Below are 26,773 nucleotides of genomic sequence, written 5' to 3'. Positions count from 1 at the left end.
TTGTCCGGATACAGTCACATTCTGAGGTCCTGGGGGTTGGATACCTACTGTATTAGGGGGAACACCACTCAGCCCAGAACAAGGGGCCGTTTGCTGGGGGGACACACAGGCTGTGCTGTCTGAGCTGTGCCCACAGCAGGAGCGCAGGGTAGCTGCCTCCGTCTCTGGTTGGGCCCATTTTGCCCGAAACAGGTGGCGGCCCATGCTGTTCTGATGCCACGGAGGGGCCACCACTGCATGCACGTCCTGTCTCTGCCCCGACCTCAAATTGCATCCTTGCCGTGCAGCTCGTGGAGTATCTGGGGCTCAATCACACGCCTGTCCTCGCTTCCAAATAGCACCACCGGAGGTGGGCCGAGCCAAGAGTCCTTCGGAAACATTCCCGCCACACAAGAGCAGGGGCTCCGCTTGTCTCCACCGTCCCCAAATCAAATGTCCTTGAGCCTTCTCTTCCGCTGTCCCCACACACCTGTCAGCTTTCACCTGGATCTTCCAGGCATCTGTGAATGTGCGTACACGTGCATGCACACACACACACACATGCACATGCACACATGCACACACCAAACCCGTCTTGTCTCTTAGCCGTGTCCTAAATACCGGGGCGTTGGAGATCATTCGTAATCTCAACACACTCTCTTGTGTTCCCTCTACGTTCTGTGTGCGTCGTACTGCCGAGAAGTTGTTTTACGTGTACCAACTTCTAAACGCTGCTCCTGAAATCAGTGTGATTCTCGCCGGTCCAATGTCACGAATCCTGTCTGTCACAGAAGATGCGGAGTGGCCACTGGCTCCTCCCCCCTGGGAGGGTTTCTGAGGAAACGGGGCCCACACACTAACCTGGGGGGGGCGGGGAGGGGCTCGTGGGCTGCATGGGAGGCAGGCCGGGGACTCCAACCCAAGCTGGGCTTCCTCTCCCTTGTTTGCCTAACCTGATGAGTCAGTTTTCCGGCTTTCTTTTTTCAGTTGCGATCAAAATCGACATTTAACGTCGTACCCATTTTTAAGTCCCCAGGTCAGTGACAGTGAGTGCGTTCATAGCGTTGTGAAACGGATCTGCAGAACTTTGACATGGTGCCAATCCAAAATTTTGTGACCGTCACACATCAGCTCCCTTTTGCCCCCTGCCCCAGCCCCTGGCACCCACCATTCTACGTGATGCTTCTGTGAATCTGACTACGCTAGGAACCTCAGAAGGCAGAATGCTACCGTATTTGTCTTTTTGTGACTATCTTAGCTCACGTAGCACAGTGTCCTCAAGGGTCACCCGTGTTGTTGCACGGGACAGGACTTCTTTTTTTAAGGCTGAATGATAGTCCACCTACACGTAGCCATATCTTGTTTATCCACTGGCCTGTGGGTAGGCATCCGGGGTGTTTTCGTCTCTTGCCTACCATGCGTAGAGCTGCAGTGAACACAGAGTCCAGATATGTCTTTGAGACCCTACTTGTAATTCTTTTGGATGTATACCCGGAAAGGCGTTGCCGGTGAATCAGTATGCTCGTGCCTGTAAACAGAGCAACTCAAGCTGGCTTGATCCGCAAGGAAATCTGTAGGTTGACACAATTCTAGAGGCGGGGCAGGCTCTTTACCCAAACTCTGCCATGAGCGAGAGTTCTGAACCAATCACGGAGGCCCTGGGGGCGCCGTGCACCCATTGGCTGCAGCTAGAATGCACAGGCCAATCACCAGCAAGGAGGGCAGGATTACCATGTTTGATTGGATGGTCGGGGTCCATCTCCCGGGCAACCCAGATGCTGAGGCAGCCCGACCACATCCGCTCACGTCTGGGGTGGGGGGGTGGGGGGGCAGCAAAATCGCTTTTCCTCACGAAAGAAACAGCGTGGGACACAGCAGTAGCTGCTCATTGTAGACAGGCACGCACTCTTCTCCGTGGCGCATCCCCCCACCTGGCTTCACATCGGTCCCTCGCAGATGGTCCTTGACCCCGTGCACATGTGAGTTTGGGTCCCTGCTACAGTCAAACTGGAGCGATAAGGTAATTCAAGTCCTCATTTTAAAAAACCAAGAAAATGTAGGGGCACCTGGATGGCTCAGTTGGTTAAGCATCCGACTTCAGCTCAGGTCATGATCTCGCAGTCCATGAGTTTGAACCCCGCATCTGGCTCTGTGCTGACAGCTGGGAGCCTGGAGCCTGCTTCGGATTATTCTGTGTCTCCGTCTCTCTCTGCCCCTCCCCCATTTGTGCCCTGTCTCTATCAAAAATAAATGAAATGTAAAAAAAAAAAATTTTTTTTTTTAATCAGGAAAATGTAGGGGCACCTGGATGGCTCAGTCAGTTAAGCGTCTGATTTCGGCTCAGGTCGTGATCTCACGGTTCGTGGGTTCGAGCCCCGCGTCGGGTTCCCTGCTGTCAGCACAGAGCCTGCTTCAGATCCTCTGTCCCCATCTCTCTCTCCCTCTCTCTCAAAACTAAACAATAAAAAAATAAATGTTAAAAACCCAGAAAAATGTAAATATTCCACTGTCACAGAAGCCTGGGGCAAAACTGTTTAACTTTCTCCTTCAGGAGCTCATGCTGATGATGCCGGCTGTTCCCGTCCTCCTCTTTTATCGTAGGTTGTTGGATGACTTTGAAGAGGCTTCTTAAAATGTGCCTTTTTACAGCTCTTGAGGACAAAGTGCCCCACCCTTGTGAGGTGTGCCCCCCCCCCTTTCCGGGGCATTCTGGGGGAGGCCATGCCCTCCAGGGCTTTCCAGGGCTGCCAGGTCCTTTTGCAGCCTGGGTGAGTGGGAGCACCGCTAGGGTTAGTCCCGTGTATACCCTGGCGTGGAGGTCAGCCTGTCCCTCCCCCGGGATGGCCGGGCCAGACGCTACAGGCCCGCACATGCCACCGCCCGCCCCGCACCTACCACAGAGCCCCAGGGGCCAGCCGGCTCCAGGCTGCCTCGCGGGACACGTCGAGCCGTGCCCAGGGCTGACAAGGAAGAGATCATGTTCTGCTGCCGCACTTGTAGATCGGCAAGTGCCCATGTTTCCATGGGATGATGAAACACAGAAATAAATAGGCCACTGTGCCATCTGGGACCGTCCGAGCTGTGTGGCTGCTCTTACACTGGCTTAATCTGGTGGAGACCCTTGGGGTGTCATCGGCCACTTCAGAGAAACCACCGGCACTGACGGGAAGCCTCTCCCCGGGTCTCAGTGGGCAGCCCGAGCACCCGGACACCAAGATTCTGACTTGAGCGATGGCCCTGCGGTAACGCCGTGACCCAGGGCTGCAGCCCAGAGCTGCGGATGAGGAAGGCGTCACTCGGAGCGGCAGCTGTGCCTTCAAGCAGGTGTCCTTCATGCTGGGCACGCGGGCAAGCAAGCAGAAAGATGAACCGGGTTGTGTCGCTCCAAACACCCACGCTGGGTCTGCTGTTCCGGGGTGTAGCGCTGTCAGGGAGGTGCACTGCAAAAGTAACCTTAGAGACTTAAAGTGCTGGATTAGCCTGTTGCTGAGGGCACATTTTGCTTTTCAGAACAGTTTCAAAGCGTGAGAAATGTAATGAGCGATTTTAATTAGGACCGTTTTAATCCTCTTTACTGTTTAGCCCCCGATGGGCCTTCCCAACGTGTCTGTCTTCACATGGCGTAAGGCTGCGGTTCAAAACGATCACCCAATGCGTACCAGGCACCAGTGAACGGTCACCCGATGGAGAGGGCTTAAAAGGCCAGAAGAACTCATGCCTTAAAGGGACAAGACCCTAGCTCTTCACTCTTCCCCAGCCCCTGGGTATGACTTGTTTGATACCTTGGGTTATTCTGTCCTCAGAGACCCAGCGAACAAACGAGGCTGGAATAGGCCTGTTGTGGGGCCAGAAATGCAGATCACGCTGGGATGCAGGGTCTGGAGTCATCGCCCCTTCCTGCCCTTGGGAAGTCAACCCCGAGCTGCAGGGGAGGTTGCAGATAATTGCAGTGCCCCCTGTAAGAACTCAGGAGCCTAAGAATTCCATGCTGATTTCGGGCTTCGTGAAGCGGACGCATTTTTAAAGACAATGTCCAAGCTGTGCGAAGGCATTATTCTACCGCCGGGAATATTCGGGAAAGGAAAGGGGACGGGAGCCTGTAAGCAAACGATGGCCTGTTTGCCACAGCAGACCTGCTGGCTCAGGGCATGATTGAGTCACGGTCCTGCTCAGTCAGACGGATGACAAGGAAAATGTGTGCAGAAAAGTCACATTTCTCCAAGGGTAACGGTTGGAGATGTCTATGCTGAGTTTTACCTCCGGGAGGGCCTCATACTCAAATATACGATGGGGTCAAGTTTAGTGAATGAAATCAAGCTTGAGGCAGAGGGCAGAGGGGAGCAGGACCCCGTTCTTCCCAGCCTGTGTCGTGAGCCAGGCTCTGGGTTCCTGTGAGGGCAGGAGACCAGCACTCACAGAGGCAGCTGTTCTGGAAAATACCCTTTTCTAAAGGATGTACACCGCACTTTTGAAGCGTCTCTCTCTCTTTTTAAATTACCCTCAAATAAGCCTCATGAGACACTGCCTCCTTTGACTAAAATAATCCACAGCTCAGGGCGCCTGGGTGGCTCGGTCGGTTAAGCATCCAACTCTGGCTCAGGTCATGATCTCACATCTCGTGAGTTCGAGCCCCGCGTCGGGCTCTGTGCTGACAGCTCAGAGCCTGAAACCTGCTTCAGATTTTGTGTGTCCCTCTCTCTCTGCCCCTTCCCCACTTGCACTTTGTCTCTCTCTCTCTTTTGAAAATAAGTAAACATTAAAAAAAATCTAAAAAAAAATAATCCACAGCTCTATCACCCTCTGGACTCACCTGCCCCAGAAAGAAACGACTGAAGGTATTTGTAAAATTCCAGACGCCACAGGGCTAAGGACTGGACCTTTCTAAGGCTGGTGGTAAGAAGGTCACACGTGGGAGGGGACAGCACAGGGCTGTTGGGACACCTCACCCAGCACGACCAGCGATCAGGGTGACCTTTCTCAAGCCACTTCATCCTTTGGCCTCACATTCAGATACGGATTTTGACCCGAACGTTCTCTGAATACCATGTGCTTTGGGTGTGAAGTCTGGGCCAAGAGGAGGTCCACGTGTCCTCAGCCCCCCAAGGGAGTACCTCAGGGCAGATGATCTTTGGTGCAAATGTATGTGGGCCTAAAATCCAGAATCTTCTGTAGGAGAGAGAGGGAGGCAGGAAAACGGTAAAAATCACCGCTCATGCCCTGTACTCAGTGCAGCAAAAACAGCCAAGAGTCTGTGTTGAATTTCAAGAGCGCTCAATGCTCACAAAACATCTCATTTAAGAAATCTGTTTGTGGGGCCCCTGGGTGGGTCAGTTGCTTAAACGTCCGATTCTTGGTTTCAGCTCTCGTGACGATCTTGCGGTTCGTGGGATCGAGCCGTGAGTCAGGCTCTGCGCTGACAGCGTGGAGCCTGCTTGGGATTCTCTCTTTCTCCACCACGGCCCCCCCTCGCCCGCCCTGCCTGCTCACTCACGTGTGCTCTCTCCTCTTGTCTCAAAATGAATAAAGATTTTTTAAAAAAAAGAAGAAACCTCCTTGGGGTGGAACTGTGACTACAGGGGTAAGAAGTCCTATGAACGTATACTTTTTAAGTATTAAAATGTGGAAGTTCAGAGAAAAGTAACAGAAACGCATAGATGAATTATGGCCAATGTACTTCTATTTATTTAGGGCCCACAGTTTTTTCTGTTGCTAGAGAAAGCTCAGTGGGATTTTGGGGAGTGGGAAAATCAGGACTTCCATTTGGAGTTGGAGAGGCCAGTGGCAACCTTGTCTTGCCATGAGCTAGATCCCTGCAGACGGGCATCTCGGCTCTGAGCATCACGCGGGAGATATGACCCACGAAGACGCGTGACTGCCAGCCTGAGCAGCCTGGATGGCACAGCGCTTAGGCACGCCACAGTGTCATGTACATGCCAAGGCGAGATCGGCTGGAGGCCACTTCCAGCCATGTTGAGGCAGGTGCCCGTCAGGAAGGCAATGTCCACGGAGAATTTGTAGGATGCAAACTGGGACGAAGCACCTCCATTGAATCAGACACGGAAGACCCAGGGCTTGCTCTCTTGGAGGCGTAAGATGAAAAGTACAAATAAAGGCCCAAGAGAGCCAAAGGGAGGAAGATCCAGCTGAGCCCCCAGAGGGGACCCGGAGGACAGGCCAACAGTGATCTCCCAGAACTAGAAAAAATGGCAAATTAATGACAGTCATCTCAGGCTGTCTGTCGGGATGGATTTGGTCCTGAGCACAGAGCGAAAGCAGGTAGTCTGGAGAGTTGCAAAGGAGCTCCCACTTTTTCACCAGCCCCCCCCCCACCTCTCTGGGATGTGGTCACCCATGGGACCATTAGTGACATTCCCCCATCCGCCAGCTGCTGTGAGGGGTGATCCACTGAGAACAGTGAATGCTGGAGGCAGGAGTGAAGCCCGGACTGGAATAGGAGCCTGGGGTCTCCATGCAGTCCCAGCCTGGAACAGCAACCATCCCAAAGGGGAGGCAAGGCTGAGCCCCGCCAGATGGACAGAGACACCATTGAGCCAGAAGACGCTGTCTCTTTGCTGCTGAACTCCTCAGGCTGGGCACAGATGGGTGTCTGCAAAGGCTTGTGGCCTGCAGTGCGCCCCAGGTATATTTGCCTCCAGACCCTTCCCTGTCACCTGGATTTGCTCAAGGCCACAGTTGAATCAGTACCATAACTGTTTGAACAGATATAAAAGGTGTAGGAGAGAAGTAGCTTGTTCAATCAGTTGAGTGTAAAGGAAGTACATAAACACCAATAGGGTGACGTATCTGCTTTTCTTCACACATTTAAGGCATTTTGTTAGAGATTTATCAAAAAGAAAGTCTTAAGAAACAAAGACTACAAGAAAAAGTGACCAACTGTGAAGTCATCTTGGGGATGAGTGGCTATTCTCTTTCCAATTGTTGGAGTCTCCCTTTCTATACCCCAGGGGAAAAAACAAAACTTTTATTTTAAAACTCAAAAGAATCCCAATAGAAAAAGTCTGGTAGGGTGCAGTTGTGGGGAGAGTATCTCTAAGCATAAGCGGGCTGGAGGACAAGATGGGTCCCTCCCTTCCCACGGGGACGACATCCAGCTTGGAATCCTTGCAGCAGATCCTGACAACTGAGGCTGGAGCCTGGCATCTGCGGGGAGGTTCTTTTGGGTACCAGTAGGTTCTGCTGTGATGAGTGCTTTCTGGCATAAAGCCAAGTTATTGGGGGCCACCATAATTGTGAGTGAGACAGGTGGTTTGTGTGTGAAATGTCTGATTTACTGGCTGTGCGGTCTGTTAACTTCGGCCAAGGATGAAAACAGTTGTATGCAAGTTTCCTAAAATGACAGGCACCGATGATGATCGTGTCATCGTTATAAGCAGATGCACATCCCCAAGACGGGCTGGACTCTGGGGAAGGGGCCTCTAGGGAAAGAGGGCAGTGTTACTGCTCATTATTTTTATACTAACCACCCTCTACTGTATTCGAGTGGCATTTAGGTGGTGGTTTTGCCGTGTGTGTGTGTGTGTGTGTGAAAAACACAACATAAAAGCATGGTTAAGAGTCATTTAACTTTCCTGTATTGCCTTTTGATGGCATGTTAGCATGTTATGATTTCTGAAAATTATTGTAGGGAGGTTACCTTGATATTCCCTGCTAGTGTGTCTTCTCAATATGAAAAATGTGGTTTTCTGCACTAGTCCAGACCCAGGTAACCATGTGAGTAAGCCATGTTTTTTACTGTCTGTCCCATTCAATCAGTCCCAAACATCAGACAATTTATACAAATAATCGGTAAGGTAGAAATAACCAAATTGGCCAGCTAAGCAAGCGACGGAGCTGACATTGGCCACAGGTAGTGATGCAGAAATGTGAGATGTGATCCTTGGGGACCCGTGCTTTCACTCTGTCGCTGGTGAGGCTTCTTTCCCAGGTACCTTGTCAAGGTGACTCTCATAAGGTCTGTGACAGCCTTTGTGACACATATGACTTCAGAGTCTTGCTTCTCTGTCTGGCATCATATTTCCAGGCGGTTCAGGACCCCATTTTCCTTCCACTCTGCCTGTTCGGGACCTCCTGCCCCAAATCAAGACTCCAGGAGCCACAGCCCCTCTCACCTTTCCTTCTCCCACCAAGTCCGCACCCTTCCGCAGTGTGATTTCTTCTTTTTTGTGTCATGGGCATATTCTACAACCACTTGGGATGCGTTTTGTGTTTGTAAGTCTTCTGAAAACGCTCTAACATAATTCCTAAAAGTTATTTATTCCGTCCTGCTGGTTTTTTTAAAAAAGTTTATTCATTTATTTTGAGAAAGAGAGAGAGAGAGCATGAGCAGGGGAAGGGGCAGAGAGAGAAAGAGAGAGAATCCCAAGCAGGCTCTGCACTGTCAGCACAGAGCCTGATGTGGGACTCAATCCCATGAGCTGTGAGATCATGACCTGAGCTGAAATCCAAGCGTTGGACACTTAACCAGCTGAGCCACCCAGGCACCCCCTGCCCTTCCGTTTTGAAGAAGATGTCACTTTTAACTTCATGGAGAGCCTTCTGTGAAGAAAAATGCCCCTGCATCTTGAGATCACGGATTGACCGGGAGTTTTTTAGCGGGTCCATTCATTACCTCCAGTGCCTTTGAAACACAGCAGTGAAGAAGGTTTTAGGAGGCAGAGGGAGGAAGCCACCTGGCTTAGGTATGGACTGTTCTCAGCTGCAGCTTAGCGAGGGGAGAAGCACGAGCTGGCCAGGGGACCCTAGAGGAGCTAGAGAAAGCTCCCCAAGTGTGGACCTGGACCAGGAGCCTCAGCATCACTCGGAACATGTGAGCAGGTGCAGGTTGAGGCAGGGGGCACCTGAGACCCTCTAAATCAGAATCTTGCATGGAAGGGTCGCTCTGCAATCTATTCTAACAAGCCCTCCAGTGGACTCTGGTGCAAGCCAACCACAAGAACCATAGTTTCCAGGGGATTTGGATGCTTGGCGGCCAACAACCCAGTGAGGTCCAGCACCTACTAATGGTAATCACGGCTGCCACTACTGAGCCTCGACTCTGTGCCCCGCTGACCCCTCTACATGTGCCGTCTCGTGGCGTCTTCACTGCGGCCTCAGAGAGAGGACTCTTGCCTGCATTCCTGGAGAGGGTGCCTCCAAGCTGGGGAGACACAGTGCCAGGGCTTCAGCGACGATGCTGTGGGCATTGCAAGGCCAGGGGGAGGCATCGGAGCGGGGACAGCTGCAGATCTCCAAGGGAGTGGAGGAGGGGGGATCTGAGGAACCCCGGAGGGAGGAAGACTTTGAAGAAGAAAGAGAAGTCCTCTTCTGAGAACTCGAGGGAGGAAACGCATCCGATGGAAACGCAGGTGGTGGTCAGCCCTGCAGTCGGATATTCAGTTGCTTCTCCTGGTGGAAGCTTCCTTGATCTGACTCTGCAAGGGTGCCCCTCCGGCTGCTCCGGCTGCCTGTGGCCGTTCTCCCCACCACGCCTGAGTTGTCTGCCCTGAAGGGAGGAAACGTTTTACGCTTGGATAACCTGGCGACACAGCTGAGACAAGAAGCGTGGGTGGGAAACCCATTCTATGTTAAAGTAAGTTGAGATTCCTTATGCTGCTAGCAGTATGGTGGGTCAGAAACCCCTTTCTGCTACAGAGCATCTCAAAATGCTAGATCTTACACAGTGATCACTTTTTTTTAACGTTTCTTGAGAGAAAGAGAGCAAGAAGGGGAGGGGCAGAGAGAGAGGGAGAGAGAGAATCCCAAATAGGCTCCTCGATGTCAGTGCAGAGCCTGACTCGGGGCTCGATCCCACAAACCCTGAGATCATGACCTGAGATGAAATCAAGAGTCGGATGCTTAACCGACGGAGCCGTCCAGGCGTCCCACGTAGTGACCATTTTAAATGCATAGCTGCTCTTGCAAGAGAGTAAATGAAATCGTGTTGGCCTGAAAATGAGAACGAAGGCACAGAATAGAAAAGCAAGGAGAGCTGAGAGGGCCTGGGCTCTGTTCCCACGGGCCTATCCTGGAGCCCACAGACCACACTGGGCCACCTGCGCACAGACCCTCAAGAGAGAGACCCTGTCCACGAATCGGAGGGGTGGAAGGAACTGGCCTTCAGCACAGGGAGATGCCAGGGGAAAAATTCAGAGAGTCACTCTTTGCAGGGAGGACAGTCCAGAGTGGGGAAGAAGCGTTAGCAGGAGCCTCGATTCCACTGAAAAACCTTAGCGTCTTAGTGAACCCAGCCAGCTACCAGTGCAACGAAGGCATGTCCCTGGGGTTCCTCAGGTCTCCCTAGGCGTGAGAGCACCAAGGTGCGAAGGAAAAAAGATATCCTTACACCCATCAGCCAAGAGCATTCATATGCTTGGTAGGTGTTACAGGTGGTAAAACTTCAGAAACCATCAATAAGGACACGGAAGGACAGACTGACCAAGAAAGAACATTGTAATCTGACACGCATTACAGAAAGGGACAAAAAAAAGGAAAAGGTTTTCTTTTTCTGTTTAGCTTTTCTTAAAAACACCTCCTGGAATGTTTTATTGCAGTGGCAATATGGTCTGTGTCCACCAACTTCCACATTTGCTACAACCAAAGGAAGATAAGGGAGAACACTGAGTCAAAGGGCACACGTTCATTTAATCAAAAGAGGGAGAAAGGATGATCTGAATTTCAGGACAAACTAAAATGGTTACTCACGAAAGACACTGAGTACTATCGTGGATGCTAACAACAGCTCTCTATAGTACTGCAAAAATATTCTTCATTGGGTCACTTTGATGCCAACTTTGGATCAGGAGCAGTGGCTGAACAGAGCTTTTTGGAAAGCTAAGCCAAAGTAGATCACACATTTTGTTCTGTAGAGTCTAGTGATAAGGGATGGAACGTGGGAGAAATTAGCAGAGGAAACGGACGGTATTTTTCTTAGATTGCCTATCCAAAATGGCACGTGACTCACCTTTGCTTTGTGCCAGACCTGACTCATAGTCAATTCGAAATTGAGTCCCTTGGCAACTTGGCAAGTCCCTGAGCGTCAGATTTTCTGAGGTGTTGATTAAATACAATTCATGTGCTTCAATACTCTAGACTACCTGGAGACAGGGTTTCTATTTTGATGATGAAAAGCAAAGCATCAGCTTTGTTCTTGCCAGTATAAAGTACATGCTTCTTCAGACTGAGGCCCCAGAAATATATATGTACCAACAGCCCGAGCTTTTTTCTCAAAAGTATTTTAGAATATACTGAAGTCCCTGGACAAATAGAATCAAGATTTTTTCCATAGAACATGGAAGAAAATCCTGTCGCTTAGAAAAGCTTAAATGTAGGTATTCTCAGTGAAATTCATTATGTGGCGAAAGACCCCTAATTTGACTCTTGCCTAACACGTGATTTTGTGTGATTTTGAATGGACTGGCTACTTTAATGGGCCTGGCAGAGTAAGTTTCTGCAACACATACCCTCAGGGATAGATGAAATAATTTGTTCGCTGGGGCTTCTTTTATAATTTGCAAAAGAGGAGTCGTGATAACCACGCTACAGAGGGCATTGGATTAAATTGGAGGCAGCTAAATAGTATCCATTACAACATTGCGGAATGGCTACACCCAACTACCATTATATGATTTCCAAACATCAGTGTTGGACTATACTATCTGGTAGTAATTAGCCAATGGTCTAATGTTTTAGGTGACTCTCATAGCCAGCCATCAGCATAAAGAATCCTGTGTAGCTATTTGCTGAAACAGGCACATGATGGCACAATGAAACTTTAGTTTTAAGATGACTGAGCTTAATTGAAGGATGATCAACCATTATGGCTGCTTGGAGAAAGGAGATACCTCATCCCAATGGAGTCCTTTTGAGAAGGTGACTTCCCTCTCTGCCCCGTGGATCTCTCCTTAGCCCAATCTGTCATAGGGCTTTCTGTTGTATCCTAAGGAAACCATGCTATTCCCATGTATGAAAGAAATCCACTCCCTATCATTATTGACACCCTCATTTAAACACATGAAAATAGTCAAGAATCACTAAACAATCTTTTTTTTTCTTAATGCATGAAAGAGGAACAATGAACTGATCAGAGGAACTAACCCCAAAGGAAGTAAGGTTTATTTAGGAAACAAAATAGGACTTTAAATATTTTTTGTGTTTGCCTCAGAGAATTGTAATGGATTATCACATACATAAAACAAGAGCAGGGAATTACTGAAAAATAAATGAATAAAAGGACATCCAAAACCTCTTGGAAATTAAATACACAGACAAATTTTGGTGAAATTTTTGATATTCACAGATAAAGAGGAAACTCTTGCCAGCTTCAAGAGATAAGATTATATAGAGTTGGAAAGAACCATGTTAGCATACAGATTCTCATGTGTGAGGCAGGATGCCAGGAAAGAAGGAACCAAGAATAGAATCTTGAAGAAGGATTGTGATCTGAATCTTGCTTGGATTTAGCCATACTGATTGTCAAGGATATGGATTAGATGAAGACAATCTTCAGACACAAGAGGGCTTAGACAGTAACTGGATCCAAATTAGATTGTTCTGACAATACAACTACTCAACTATATAATCCAAATAATGGAAAATAAATCTAGAAAAGGGAAGGGTGTGATAATACAACTGTTGCATTTCATAAAAGTTCCTATAATAGAAACATAATGTAAAATAGTTATATATTTTTAATTTGCATTTTATATGTATATACTAATAATCTTATATCATAATTTATATTATATAATGTATAATATTTAACAGATTATGTTGAATCATAATCATAATTATATAACATTAAATCATTAATCATAATTATATATTTTTTGTATTTCTAGTTAACATTAATAAACATATGAACATATCTAATATTTATAATAAATATTTTGACATTATGGCATTCATATTTAATACATATTATAGGTATACTGATGAAAATATCAGGGTAATTTACCTATTGATTAGATAGGAGTCTTTGATTCCAAGAGAAAGAAACATGTCTTGAACTGGTTAAGAGAAGTGGGTTTTTGTGGGAGTTTTTTGGCTCACATGACTGGGAATTTTAAGAGATGAATCCTCATTATGGTCATGGCGGAGTCCAGGTACCAAATTACTGTCTTAGGACTGTGTTTTCTCCCATCCCTGAACAAGTTCTCTCCATGTGCTTGTCCAAATGGCTATTTATCCAAGACTCTGCCATTCCATTGACTCCAAGCCAGTGAGACCAGCTTCCCCAGGAGCTCTGGTGGGAAGGTCCAGAGGCAGGCCTTGATTTGTCCAGCTGAGCACACGTGCCCTCCTTTGGTCTACCATTGTGTGCACGGTTTTAATTGGCCAGATTTTGGTTCCTCTCACGCCCATCCCCCAGGGCCCAGGGTAGTTAGGGGCAGTTGTTAGACTCACCCAGATGTTGAGAAATAAGTTGGCCACAGGAAGCAGGAATTCATTTAGCACTAACAGGGAGGGGGACAGTGCTGGACAGACAAAAACAGCAGCTGTTGTCTATATATGTCTTAATAGAACAGTGACTGGAATCCAGTCCTGCCTTTCAGTGGTGGAAATTGAAATTTTCCCTGCCCATTTTCCTGGGTGTATTAGGATTCTAGGCTTAAACGTATGTCTCAGGCTCTGGAGAAGTATGCATTGATTACATCATTGACTCTTAAGAGAATTCAGATTCCAGAGAATCTATTTTAGATCCATTAGTGCTTTCAAAGTCTTCATTATCCTGCCTTCTTGAAGAAAATTGTGTGTGTGTGTGTGTGTGTGTGTGTGTGTGTGTGTAATGATCCTCTATCGTGAACTGGCTGTACTGTTACCTGCATCGTGCAGTACCATTGAGGGGTCCATGATTACATTGAAAAATGATACAACTCTTTTTAAAGTATTGCTATTTACAGTACAGTAGAAATTACATCTGGTGCAACCCATCAACTCAAGATGGAAATTTTCGCGTGTCAGTGAAAAATGTTAGGGGGACGTGGTGGTTCAAAATTATTTGCGGATGTATATGACAGAAACTATCGGCAAACACGTGTCAGTTTGCACTACTGATTCAAGAGCACTTTTCCAGTATCTCCCTTGTTTCTTCCCTTTTTTCTCAGTTCTTAGAACATAAGGAATTAAACCAAAGTAGTCGGGATGAAAGATGAGCATCGGTTATTGGCTATCAATAGTGTGCGGAAATCATAGGCACCAGTGAGAGGGGAAGAAGAACCCTTTCTGTGAGACATTGTCTCTGGTCCACATCAATGTGGTGAAAGTGACCTTTGGGGAATCTCCCTTAGTCATGACTAGCAAGAGAGCACGATTTAGGGTACAAGACCTTGCACTTACATTCAATAAAATCACTCAAAACTGAATCCATTACAAGAGTCCTTGGAAGATCCTTATGTTTAGTGTTTGAAATTTTTTTGGTGACTTTGTAAATGAAAAACGCAATGACGTGGGTACTGAATGGAACATGATGGTGTTCACCTTGAGGAACTGGAAGCCATAAGTTAGCATTTTCTTCTTTACACCTTAGCTAGAGAAATTTCTGGAAGCTCTCATTGAGACAGAAGGGCATTTGAACCACAGGATTATAAAATTTAGGTGGATGACAGTGAAGGGGTTAGTATTCCTTACTCAGGCTCTATGGCCATTCATTTGGAAGAGAATTTAATCAAGAATTTATATTAGGCTTCTGCTAAAGACAAATTAAGTGTGGTTTTCACATTTGCAAAAATCTTGCAGTGGTAACTTTTTAGGTCAAAAAGGTTGTTCACGCCTTGAGAGAAGAGCAGACTTGCTAGCAAATTAATTAGCTCAAAAATCACGAGCTATACTTTTAGGGCCAATGGAAGACAGCAGAAAGGACGTAGACAATGATGCATCCCTTTTACAATTCCTAGTCACTGGTCAACGGTCCAAAGAACGTTTGCATTTTACATTTAAATTTGGAATTTCAGAGAACAGTAGTACTCTGTACCTAGAAGGGATTTTAGAGCTCCTCAGAACCCACATGCTTATTTTACAGAAAGGGGGAAAGGCTGTTCCAAGTTTGGAGTAGAACTTGTACCTGGATGTGGGATTCAGGCTCTTAACCCAGCCCTTCTTGGGCTGTCTCTGGATTTCAAGTTGGGGTCCCCAGGACCAGTGGCTTCATGGAATCAGGGGCTAAGTGAGGGAGGTGAGGGGCGCACAGAAGGATCTAGACGGCCCCATAAATAACAGCCAAGGCCGCTCCAAGCTTTTCTTCTATGTTTTGGGCTTCTGTTTAGAATCGATAAAGGAAAAAAAAAAATTCTCCTGCACCATTATCTTACTCAGAAATGGTCAAAACATGTTACAGCTCACAGAGCTAACAGTAGGAACCAGCCCAGAGGAGACTCGAAGCTGGGGCAGGGCGAGGGAGGTGGTGATGTCCGATTCTAAGCGAAGATTCTCAGACCGACGGGGTTGACTACAGACAGACATGAAAACCACACCGAGCCAGGTTGGAGCCTCGCAGGAATGTTCCTTCCTATCTCCAGATCGGGGCCGGCTTTGACGGCTCCCCCAGCAATGTTTCAGGAAGTTGTTTGCTGATCTCTCCTTGGCCAGTCCCCTGAGGTGGGTCCCTTGTCCCTGGGCCTTTATGCACTTGTTCCTCCCGTGCCTGGGTGACCACCCTCCTGACAGTGTGGCCGCCCTTACCTGCTCCCTGAACCCCGGGGGCGGCGCATGGGTGCACCCTCACCGAACACCTGTCCAGTGGGTTCAAGGATGCAGTTACTCTGGCCCTGGGAAGGTGATCCATTAGAAGGGACTTGCCCGGGCAGGAGGGGAGCTCCGGAAATAGCAGTCTTTACCGTATATTGTTAAAATGGTTTCACACATACACGCCGAATATAGACTCCTCACACCTTGTCGACTTAGGTTTGCAGTTGGCTCAATTTAGAGCAGTGACTTTCTACTTGCTTTTTTTTGCTCCCAAATGTCTGTAGGGTATAAAGCAAGCCCAGGCCAGCATTCTGGATCGCATAACTGGAGAGAAAGGGGATGGGGAGGGCTTGGCGTCCCCCGTCCGCCAGGGATGTATTCAAGTGTCCAGGACACGAGTGTGCCAGGAGGACCCCCTAGCCGCAGGCGGTCCCGAAGGCTTCTTTGGGGTTACTTCACACTCGGGTGACCCCTGGGGTGGGAAGAGGGGGGCCGGGACTGGACCGAGTCACCTGTTTGGGACCCTGCTGCATGCTGACACCTCCCTCTGACCAGCCAGCCCCACTCCACCTGTGCAGACACACCTCGAGTTGACATTAGCAGATGGCACCGAGGAAAAACACTGAAAGAAGGCGGGTATTGTTAACAGCGCTCGCTGCGTTCAGTTCGGACACATCGCCTCGCGCATTTGTGCCTCTAAACAATTCCTCCTTTGTGCTCTGGTCTTTCCTTTCGAGCTCTGTTGTGAAATGTCTGTGTTTTGTTTTGTTTTGGTTTTTATATGTAATTTTGTTCTTTTGTTTATTTCATTGTTCGGGATCTCAAATACGCCAGCCCCTTGAGGAATGCTCTCCTTGGCGCTCTTTCGGGTTCATTAATTCTACGTTGCTAAGTCTGCTGTCCGGTTAAAAGCATGTCCCTGTGAGGCCGTCGCAGGACTCCAGCTCGTGATCACTTGCAGTGAGCCCTGGGCACCCCTACGGCCTTAATTCACTGTAGCAATCCAGCAACGACGTATTGGAGAAACGGTTTTACAATAAGACACCCGGAAACCGCAGCACAGCGCGGTCCTTGCTTCCTGGACCGCCGGGAACAGGGCTGAGATCGGATGTCTTGAGGTTTAAAATCTGTTTCTACATTAAATTCGAAGTAAACACGTCTGGTGTGTAGCTGGTCCAGGGTGGTGTCCTCCTGTGCAGGCATGGAGCGTTCGGTGACCTTAGGGAACCCGGAGGCTCGCTGTACTTCCATACTTAATGTATCTCTGAAGGGCTTGCTTGGATGTTGTGCCAAATGGCTACATTGTTCCCCGTCATTACTATTTCAGTGTAACCCTTGCTCTGATCGTTGCAAATCTCTGCCTCTCGTTCTTCCTGCTGCAGTAAATCTCACTTAGTGCTCAGGAACAAGAGAACCCCAACCAAAGCCACTTGCGTTCTGGTTCCTTCTCATTGGTCTTGGAGGTAATCTTCCAGGACCCCCTCTTGTTTGGACCAGAGCTCCCTGCTCGCATGTAAAAAAACGAAGGGGAGGAAACAAATTGGATAAAAATGAAGGGGGAGCCGGATGCCGACGAGGCATGAAGTTTGACCCTGTAGGGCGGATTCCGAATGTTCCTGTGGAACGTTTGTCAGAAGTTCCCACACAGTATTATTTGCTTCTCATTTTGTTTATGTCTGGAAGCGATGGTCTTGGGGGAAGAACTCACTTCAGAACAACTTCAGCGAAAGCAAGGGTCAGGCTGGAAAGCATGGCAAACGCTGTGTCATTTGTCGGAATTTTTAAACGCGTCTGCCCGCAGTCACACGCGCGGGTAAAAAGCCAAAAGGCTGAACCGGAACGTGCTGACGTTTGAGGGCAAGTTTTGCTCTCGATCACGTACAGGCACACGGCTCCCTCCGAGTCATAAGGCGCTTCTGGAGGAAGCTGTGAGGCTCGATCGGGTCTTCCTGTGTTCCCAGCCCCCTGAATTCCACCGTCCAGGGGAGTCAGGCAGGTTGGTGTTAACATGCGCTCGGCCGTGGGGAGACGTGCCGGCTGACGTGTCCTTGCCGTGTTTTGTCCAGTGAGCCTGCCCCTGGGGCCCGGCAGTCCCCGTGGCACGGACGGGGCCCCACAGGTGCCGTCCGAGGCCGAGGAGACCGTGTCTGTCGGCAGCTGTTTTGCCTCCGAGGACACAACTGAAGACTCAGGAGTGGTGAGCTCCCCGTCAGACATCGTGTCCCTGGATTCCCAGCACGACAGCGTGAAATCCAAAGATAAGTGGGCCACGGACCAGGAAGACGGCAGCGACCAGGACCTGGCTGGGACCCCAGAACTGGGTCCCCGGAAGAGCCCCACGCGGGAGAGGAACAGCTCTGGGCGACGGCATTCGAGGTGAGTCACGGGACAGCTGGAGAGGGAGGGCCCATCCTGGACTCGAGGAGGAAGGTCTGTGGGTCGTCGTGACCCGACAAATGCATGCCGGGTGCCCTCGGCAGCTGCCACTCCCTGATTTGGGGGTGTGATCCACAGCCGTGTGTTCACGCTCTTTCTAGACATGCGGGGGTTTAGAAGTATGGTAAAACCTTGGCTTGCGAGTAACTCGTTCTGCGAGGGTTCCACACGACAAACAAATATTTCTAGTCAATTTTGGCTTGATGAACGAGCGATGCCTTGCAACACAAGTCGCACGTGACGCCGAATGTGGTCACGCCTGAGCCAATGGTTCTTGAAATGAGCCTTGATGTACGAGTGCTTTGGATGACAAGCATGTTCTGGGAATAAATTATGCTTGCAGACCAAGGTCTTACTGTAATACCTAAGATGGGCTAGTTTGTTTTTCCTTTTATATAAATGGGACCATAATCTCATTCCCTTTTTTCTTTTCTTTTTAAAAAAAATTTTTTTTTAACGTTTATTTATTTTTGAGACAGAGAGAGACAGAGCATGAACGGGGGAGGGTCAGAGAGACAGGGAGACACAGAATCTGAAGCAGGCTCCAGGCTCTGAGCTGTCAGCACAGAGCCTGACGCAGGGCTTGAACTCACGGACCTCGAGATCATGACCTGAGTCGAAGTCAGCTGCTTAACCGACTGAGCCACCCAGGCGCCCCTCAGTGCCCTTTTTTCGATCAAGTTTTAAAGATTGATCCATGAGGATACATGTCTTATTAGTTCATTTACTTTCCTTTTTTTTAATTAAAAACAATTTTTTTTTTTTTAATGTTAGAGAGGGAAAGAGAGCTCACGAGTGAGGTGTGGGGGGCATGGAGCCTGACACGGGGGCTCGATCCCATGACCTGAACCAAAATCAGGAGTCACACCTCGACCTACTGAACCACCTGGGGACCCCTTATTTTTCTTTTAAACTTAACTAATGGGCACTGAGGTCTTTCTGGTTTTCCATCCACTGGAAACAGTGAGGCAGGTATCCATATGTTCCTGTTTACACGTAGAGAGCTTTCTAGAAGAGAAGTTACTAGACGTTCAGAAAAGGTCATCTTCAACCATGGACTATTGGCCTATTGTTCTCCACTGTGATTGGCTTACACACCCTCCAGTGGTCTCTAATGGCCTGGCACTCCTCACCTGCACTGGCCCATGCCATCAGCAGACCTCGTACGTTCGCCGGTCCTACGGGTTCAAATGGCATTTCACGTGCTTTTTAATTTCCAATTCTCTGATCAGTAAGAATGAGCATCTTGTGATGTGTGCATTAGTGTAGGAATTGTCTTTTCATAGACTGTTCTTTAAAAAAAAAAACTGGGATGTTACTTTAAAAAAAAAATTCAGGGGCGCCTGGGTGGCTTAGTCAGTTAAGCCCCCAACTCTTGGTTTCAGCTCAGGCCATGATCTCACGCCTCGTGAGTGCAAGCTCCAGGTCGGGCTCTGTGCTGACAGTGTGGAGCCTGCTTGGGATTCTCTCTTTCCCTCTCTCTCTGCCCCTGCCCTGTTCACTCTCTCTCCCAAGATAAGTAAACATTAAAAAAAGTAAATAAGTTAAAAAAAATTAAACGTTCATCCATTTCTTCTTAATCTGTTAAATCAGTTCTTGACTACCCACGGAGAGTCTTCAAGACCGTGGTTTGCATGTAACTCTGTGTTCCTTCGTTGCATAAAAATTGCTTTTTAATTTTAATAATGTCAGATTTCTCCCCTTTTCCCTGAACGCGGAAATTCCTCTGCATATTTGAGAGCCCTTTCCCACACCCTGAAGGACTAAAGATGAGCTGAATTTCTCATAAAAGTTTAGTGTTGCTTTCTCGTATCTGGGCTTCTCAACAACCTGGGTTTATTTTCGGGTGTGATGTGAAGGAGGAAATCTATTTTTTCCCCTGACTCCTCGCTCTACCCTGGTTTCCTTGTATACCACCTGCCCCCTGCGTTCCGTTCCTTTCATAGCTGGATTTTTGGTCCTGCCATGTCCCTCCCCCCACCCCAGCACCCACTGTCTTTGTTTTCTTCAGTCTTGCCCAGAAAGGCAGGTTAATTCTCTTCAGTCTTGCCCAGAAAGGCCCATCAGTTTTTTTCACCCTTTAGATAATCTTAAGAGCCAGTCCACACAAACGATGTTATGGAAATATTAACAAGAATGAGACCAAGAACATCAGCCCGTAAGCCGACCCCCAAAAGAAACGAATGCCTTTGTGTTTGCCACATTTTGGTCCAGCCCAGTTCATGCGAACACACAGATCTTTATCTGGTTAATGTAATTGTCAATAATAATTTATTTTGATTCATTTTTCGCCCAAGGACGTATCACGAGCATTTCCCCATTAGTTAATTACACTCTCTAATAGTTTTAACGTGTAGCTCGTCAGACTTAAGGACAATTCCAAGGCCAAGTGTGTATTTCACTGGCCAGAAAACTAGAATGCGGCCCTTGCTCTGTTCTTCCCCCTCACCTTCCCCCCCGCCCCCCCTGCACACAAGGCACCTTAGCCTGTGCTGTGTGCATCTGTGAGAGCAGAGAACAATAACGGTGTTTCCTTCTTAGTCCATTTAATGTACAAAAAAATCTCTTTCTACAATAATCCTCAGGTGTGTTCTGTGAGTGTGCACGGAGATTGCGTTCCCTGAGCTCTACATCTGAAGTTCATCAGACATTATTCCTTCTGGCCCCTAGGGATGCTGTTGTTAACCCTCCTTTGCTTTGCCGGCATCGACCCCTGATGCAAAGCATTGCTGCTTTCTGTCCAAATGTGAGAGTTAACATTGCCCCTGGCCACAGCCAGGGATAATCATGGAGTCTTTAGAACCTGATGCTTTCTCCCAGCAGGGAGTAGGGGATGTTTTTCTGCCTTTATCTCTGGGGTGCCATGGAATTTGAGAGTAGGCGGTGGGGAGGGAGGGGGCTCTGACAGACCCAAAGGGGAGCCCCCAGCACTGATGAGTTGCCTGGCCTTCGAGAGTCTGCGCGACTTTGCGGAGATAGTGTCTCCTCCCACTCAGAGGTGTCCTGAGCCTGTAAATGCCCAGTGTGCGTGGCACAGTACGTGTTCCCTTGCTCTCAAGTGGTTGCATTGTCAAAGTCACTACGGTTAGTTCAGGAAACGGGGCGCCGTGAATTTTCCTGGCAGGTCACTTTTCTTCTCTGGGCTTCCAGCAGCCTGGCAGTGTCCTAAGGATGCAGATAGCCTCTGAGCCCCTCAGCTCTGTCTGTGCTGTTCCATTATCTGCCGCAGACGTGGGATCCCCTCTCTGCCCCAGGACTTCTCATGGAATGACCATCGTTAGTGCATTACTGTGATTCAGAGGAAATGTCTGTTTGGTCCTATTTCTCCTAGCTATTTGGTCTACTACACCCACAGTTGCTGGCTTACAGCTCCCAAAGCCCTTGGGATTTCTTAAGTGTGGAGAGTAGTAGAGAGGTCTTTTGTTATGTTAATGGATGCCTTTTGGAAAGCATCCTTGGGGCGGGGCGGGGTGGGGGCATGCAGGGTGCCAGTGGGGGCAACTAATTGACTAAAGTCACTCCCTGACCTTCCGGGGGGAGGGGAGAGGGGCTGGAGGCAAGGTCAGCCATTGGCTAGTGACTCAGTCAATCATGACTATGCAATGCAGCCTCCAGAAACTATCAAAAGGAGGGTGTTGGAAAACTTCCAGATTTGGTGAACGGGAACAGGTAGAAGGGGATGGGAACAGGTTGGGGGGAGTGGCGCCTGGGGAAGGGTGGGATTTCTGTGCCCCCAAATCGTATTTCTCCTTATGCCTCTCTTCTTCCGGCTACTGATTCAGATCCTTTCTTATATCCGTTAATAAATGGGCCAACCTAGGTGTTTCTCTGAGTTCTGTGACTCATCCTGGCAAATTGATTGAACCTACGGAGGAGGGCGTCAGAGCCCCCAGTCTGTAGCCATGGGTCTGAGCTGGAGGCTGGTGTCTCTCAAGGGTGGGAGTGGGGAGGGGCGCCTGGGTGGGCGTCAGACTTCAGCTCCGGTCATGATCTCATAGTCCGTGAGTTCGAGCCCCACATCGGGTTCTGTGCTGACAGCTCGGAGCCTGGAGCCTGCAGCCTGCTTCGGGTTCTGTGTCTCCCTCTCTCTCTGCCCCTCCCCTGCTCATGCTCTGTCTCTTTTTCTCAAAAATGAATAAATGTTAAAAAAAAAATTTTTTTTTAAAGGGTGGGGGTGGAGAGCAGCCTGGTGCGACTGCGCCCTTCCGCCTGTGGGGTCGGAGAGTGTCCGTGGGTCCATAGTGTCAGAGGGAGTTGACTCTTCGGACAGAGAGCTGCCTCTGCCCCTGTGCCTGAGGCACGTCGGTGCTGGGTCTGGGAACCCCTTAAAAAGTTTGTTTGACAGGAATTCTCTCCTCTGACAGATGAGGCCAACCCGAGACGGCGGTCCCATATTTCTTTCCAAATGTACGCTTTCCCGTAAAGTTCAGGGTTACTGAGAAGCAAGCAGCACCGAGGGGTGTGAAACTGGGGTTGCAAACTCAAAGGCCCGCAGGGGCCAGACAGATAATGAGGGTGAGGGCGCCCACAGAGAACAGCCCAGAAAGCTCAGTTCTCTCTCAGGAAAGCAGCCTTGCACCCTCCTTCCAAACTTACCCGGAGGGGTCACAGACCCAGGGTGGCCGGCCTTTGAAGAGAAGCCAGAAATCTAGATGTTTAAAAAACTTTTTTTCATGTTCATTTATTTATTTTTGAGAGAGAGAGAGAGAGAGAGAGACCGAGCACAAGCAGGGGAGGGGCAGCCAGAGAGGGAGAGAGAGAGAATCCCAAGCAGGCCTCCCACACTGTCAGCACAGAGCCCGACATGAGGCTCGAACCCATGAACCGTGAGATCATGACCTGAGCCAAAACCAAGAGTCAAACACTTGACCAACTGAGCCCCCCAGGGGCCCCCAGAAATGTAGATTTTTCTGTGAGGTCTCCAAACTTTTCAATGTTGGCAACCCAGTCAGACATGCCAAGCCAAACTAAACATGTGCGTGCCGGGTGGGGCGGTTCCCCGACGTGCACTGGCCTTGGCCCTTCCTTCTGTGCTGGCTGATTTTTCTGGCTTGGGAAGGTCCGTGTAGTTCCTTGGGTGTTTCCTGTGAGATACAGCCCTGGAGAAATACCTCCGCACAGATAAATGCAGGTAGTCGTTCTAGCCTCCCCTTCGTGAACCATGAAAGTCTCTTACAAATTCTGGAGGAAAGCAACCGGTTTAAATGCCCCCTCTCTGTTCCGCATCCCAATGTCCCTAGAATAGCGCTCTGATAAAATACCCTGTCTTTTAAATGCTGATCTGTGCCTTCCACTGCCCACGCGGTCACAGTGAAAGCACTTACAAATACTCACTTGAGTCCTGTGGACGCGGACAGAATTCATCTCTCTGGATGGACGCGATGCATTCCAGAGGCCGCGCTCTGTGGTCCTGTCTGCAGCCCCCGGGGCTGAGAGCCTGAGCCGCAAAAAGGCAGGGAAGGCTGGAGGGGGAAAGATGGGGTGGGGCTGGACCGGGGGTGGGGGTCACAGGCACAGGGTCAGAGGTCAAGTCTGCAGAGCCCGGGGAGCCAGGGTGCAGCGGGCTGATTCCAGGGATCCAGAGCAGGCCGTGGCCAAGTTTGGCGAGATGGGAACCTCAGCTGGGGGATGGGCAGCCCAGGGTCAAGCTGCAGTCATGTGAGAACGGCACCCACCGCCGTTGACCAAGCCACCTTGAGCTCGGCCACCTGGACAGACGGGAACGGAACACCCACGTTCAACAGCGATCGAGGGAAACACTAAGGAACAGCACGATGTTTTCTGACATCCTGAGTCCCCAGGGGAGCCCGGGCAGGGCAACCCCAGGCCTGGTGCCGGTTGGCACTCAGCCGTCAGCACTTCTCGTCATGTGGCCCTGAAATGTGGGCCTACGAGGACACGGTGCCCCTATTCTCCGTGGCTGCTGCCGGTCCCTGGGTCCGGCCAGCCTCCTGGCTCTGCTCTGCACAATTCTGACAGCTAGTTTCTGCAGATGAGAAAGAATGTGTTTCTTGCATGGCCGTCCAGGCCCGGTTGGACCCCGTTTCCATCTTTCATTGCAAACGTGGGCCTCGAACTCCTAGCAGTTTCCTCTAAACTCAGTGCAGCTGATAAACAGGTTCCTCGAGGAAGAAACCAGCCCAGGGGCACAGGATCAACACATACACAAATGACAATCGCTCCTTATTTGGGGGACCCCTGGGAATGGCCTCAAGCGGCTCTGCCTGGGACAGGAGTCACACCTCGGGGGACCTACATTTGCTTGAACAGCTTCTCCCAGAGTCATCTTCCCTTTGTATGTGGCCTGAGGCAACATTCCTAACACTTAAGGAACACCTTCCAGGGTCAGACTGCCTGAGGTCATGTCTGTCCCCTGGGGGCAGTGACTGGCTGTCACATCAATTTCTTTAGTACACGCAGGGGTGCCCTGGGCGGGGCCTCTGACTCTTGGTTTCGGCTCCAGTCACGATCTGGCAGTTAGTGAGTTCGAGCCGCACATCAGGCTCCACACTGACAGTGCAGAGCCTGCTTGGAATTCTCTGTCTCTCTCTCTCTCTCTCTCTCTGCCCCTTCATGCTTGCTCTCTCTCAAAAATAAATACTCTTAAAAAAAGAAAAAGTAAGAATGGCACCTGACATATTTGCAGCCTTCACAAACTGATAGCTGGTATTCTTATCGTTGCTGTCGAAGTTATTGTTTGCAGCTGCCTGAGGAAAAAAAGAAATTTGGTTTGTTGGGGAACCATTGCACCCTGGGTCAGGCTCTGATCATCTGCCTCTTTAAGCCAGATAGCATCTTTGGGAAGAAACTACGTGTGTCTATGTGTGGTAGATATATGTACATATGTATGTGTACATATGCATATTTGTACATAGATAAAGGGGAAAAACCGAGAGAACTCTGCCTCCTACCCACCCGGGGGACATCCCAATGGAACTTGTATTATTATTATTATTTTTTAATTTATTTTTGACAGAGAGAGCGCACGCACAGGCAGGGAAGGGGCAGAGAGAAGGGGACAGAGGATCCAAAGCAGGTTTTGTCCTGATAGATAGCACTGAGCTCACGTGGGGCTTGCCTTCACGAACTGTGAGATCATGACCTGAGCGGGAGACACGCAACTGACTGAACTGCTCAGGCGCCACGAACTTGTATTATTTCTAAACCCTTGAATCCCAAAGGCAGTCTTGTTGTCCTCAGACAGTGTATCCATCTGAGTATCAACATGTGGGACTGGAAATTCCTTTTGGGAACATGAGCTCAGCAGTGTAGCAGATGAGAGCTTGGACATGTGGGTTTCAGGCCGTGTCCCTTGGTGATGGGAGGACACTGAAAGCGAGGTTAGAGCCACAAAAGACACGGCGCAGCTCCTTCAAGACACGGGAGCCTCCCTGTCGTGGCTCCTGTCGCCCCTCATCCCCTGCTCTCTGCCTGGCTGTCCCCAAGGCCATCTAGCCTCACTCAACTTAATGGGCATGAGGACATTAACAGTGAGACCCTACTGGGCCCTGTAGGGCACGTGTGCCTGGTCTGGTCTCGGGACTGAGGTTGTGTGGGGCAGCGGAGGGGATGGACAGGGTGGGGTCCTGTCTTTCCACTGGCTGCTGCCAGCCTGGGGCCCCTGGACTCTGTGACCACAGGAACTCCGCACCCAGAGTTCTTGGAAGCATCTCTCACCTTCTGGAATCCTAGAATTTCCTGACCGCCCCTCCCAACAGCACTTGGAAACACTGAATACCTCCTAGAACCCAGACACTTTGTAACTACATTTTTGCAAAGGAGCATTTAAAAGCCACTCCACGTGGGGGGCACCTAGGTGATTCGGTCAGTTGAGCGTCCGACTTTGGCTCAGGTCACGATCTCACGGTCTGTGGGTTCAAGCCCCACGTCGGGCTCTGTGCCGACAGCTCGGAACCTGGAGCCTGCTTCGGATTCTGTGTCTCCCTCTCTCTCTGCCCCTCCCCCGCTCATGCTCTGTCTCTGTCTCTCAAAAATAAACAAACATTAATTTTTTTTTTAATTTAAAAAAAAAACTTAAAAAAAAAAGCCAGTGCAGAGGTGCCTGGGTGGCTCAGTCCGACCCTTGATTTCAGCTCAGGTCATGATCTCACCGTTCATGAGTTCGAGCCCCACGTCAGGTTCTGCGCTGACAGCACGGAGCCTGCTTGGGATTCTCTCTCTCCTTCTGTCTCTCTGCCCCTCCCGTTCTCACACTTTCTTGCTTTGTCTCAAAGTAAGCAAATAAACGTTAAAAAAAAGAAATAAAAACCACTCCAGCTATTTCGGAACCACACTTTGCTGCTGCGAACAGGAGCTCTTGCCCAGCGGGTGAGACACCGACTTTGGTGCGAAGAAAGGAGCGTTTCCTATCAATTCCGCGAGGGTACCTCGTGGTGATGACAGTGTGGACTAAGTACTGGGTTAAATCAAGTCATACTAACGAGGGTGTCATAAAAGTGGACTTAGAGTAATTCATCTCCCCTTCGTCTCCTTACCACGGTGTTTAATGTGACGATCATATTTTTTTTTTTTTTTAACCACAAGATTTTAAGTGACGTGCGTGGCTCCTCTTCCATTCCTGGGGGACACCGTGGTGCTAGAAGTCTGAAACTTTGTCAACACAGGCGCGCTGGTCAGCGGGGTGGGAAGTTGAGCACACATGCCCGTCATCAACTGT

At 49.4% G+C, this 26,773-nt stretch overlaps 1 protein-coding gene across 3 annotated transcripts in view; it reads left to right on the top strand.

Annotated features, from left to right (window-relative positions):
* The window catches only part of COBL (cordon-bleu WH2 repeat protein), a 260,429-nt gene that overhangs the window by 216,940 nt on the left and 16,716 nt on the right, over positions 1–26,773 (top strand). For all 3 annotated transcript variants that reach the window (XM_049641276.1, XM_049641277.1, XM_049641275.1), the window contains one exon: positions 17,727–18,036. In XM_049641276.1, coding sequence (XP_049497233.1) covers positions 17,727–18,036 — 310 coding nt within the window. The remainder of the gene's footprint in view (positions 1–17,726; positions 18,037–26,773) is intronic.

Source organism: Panthera uncia, chromosome A2 (assembly GCF_023721935.1).
Source record: "Panthera uncia isolate 11264 chromosome A2, Puncia_PCG_1.0, whole genome shotgun sequence".
Taxonomy (NCBI): domain Eukaryota; kingdom Metazoa; phylum Chordata; class Mammalia; order Carnivora; family Felidae; genus Panthera; species Panthera uncia.
This window is presented reverse-complemented; position numbering and strand designations above follow the sequence as displayed.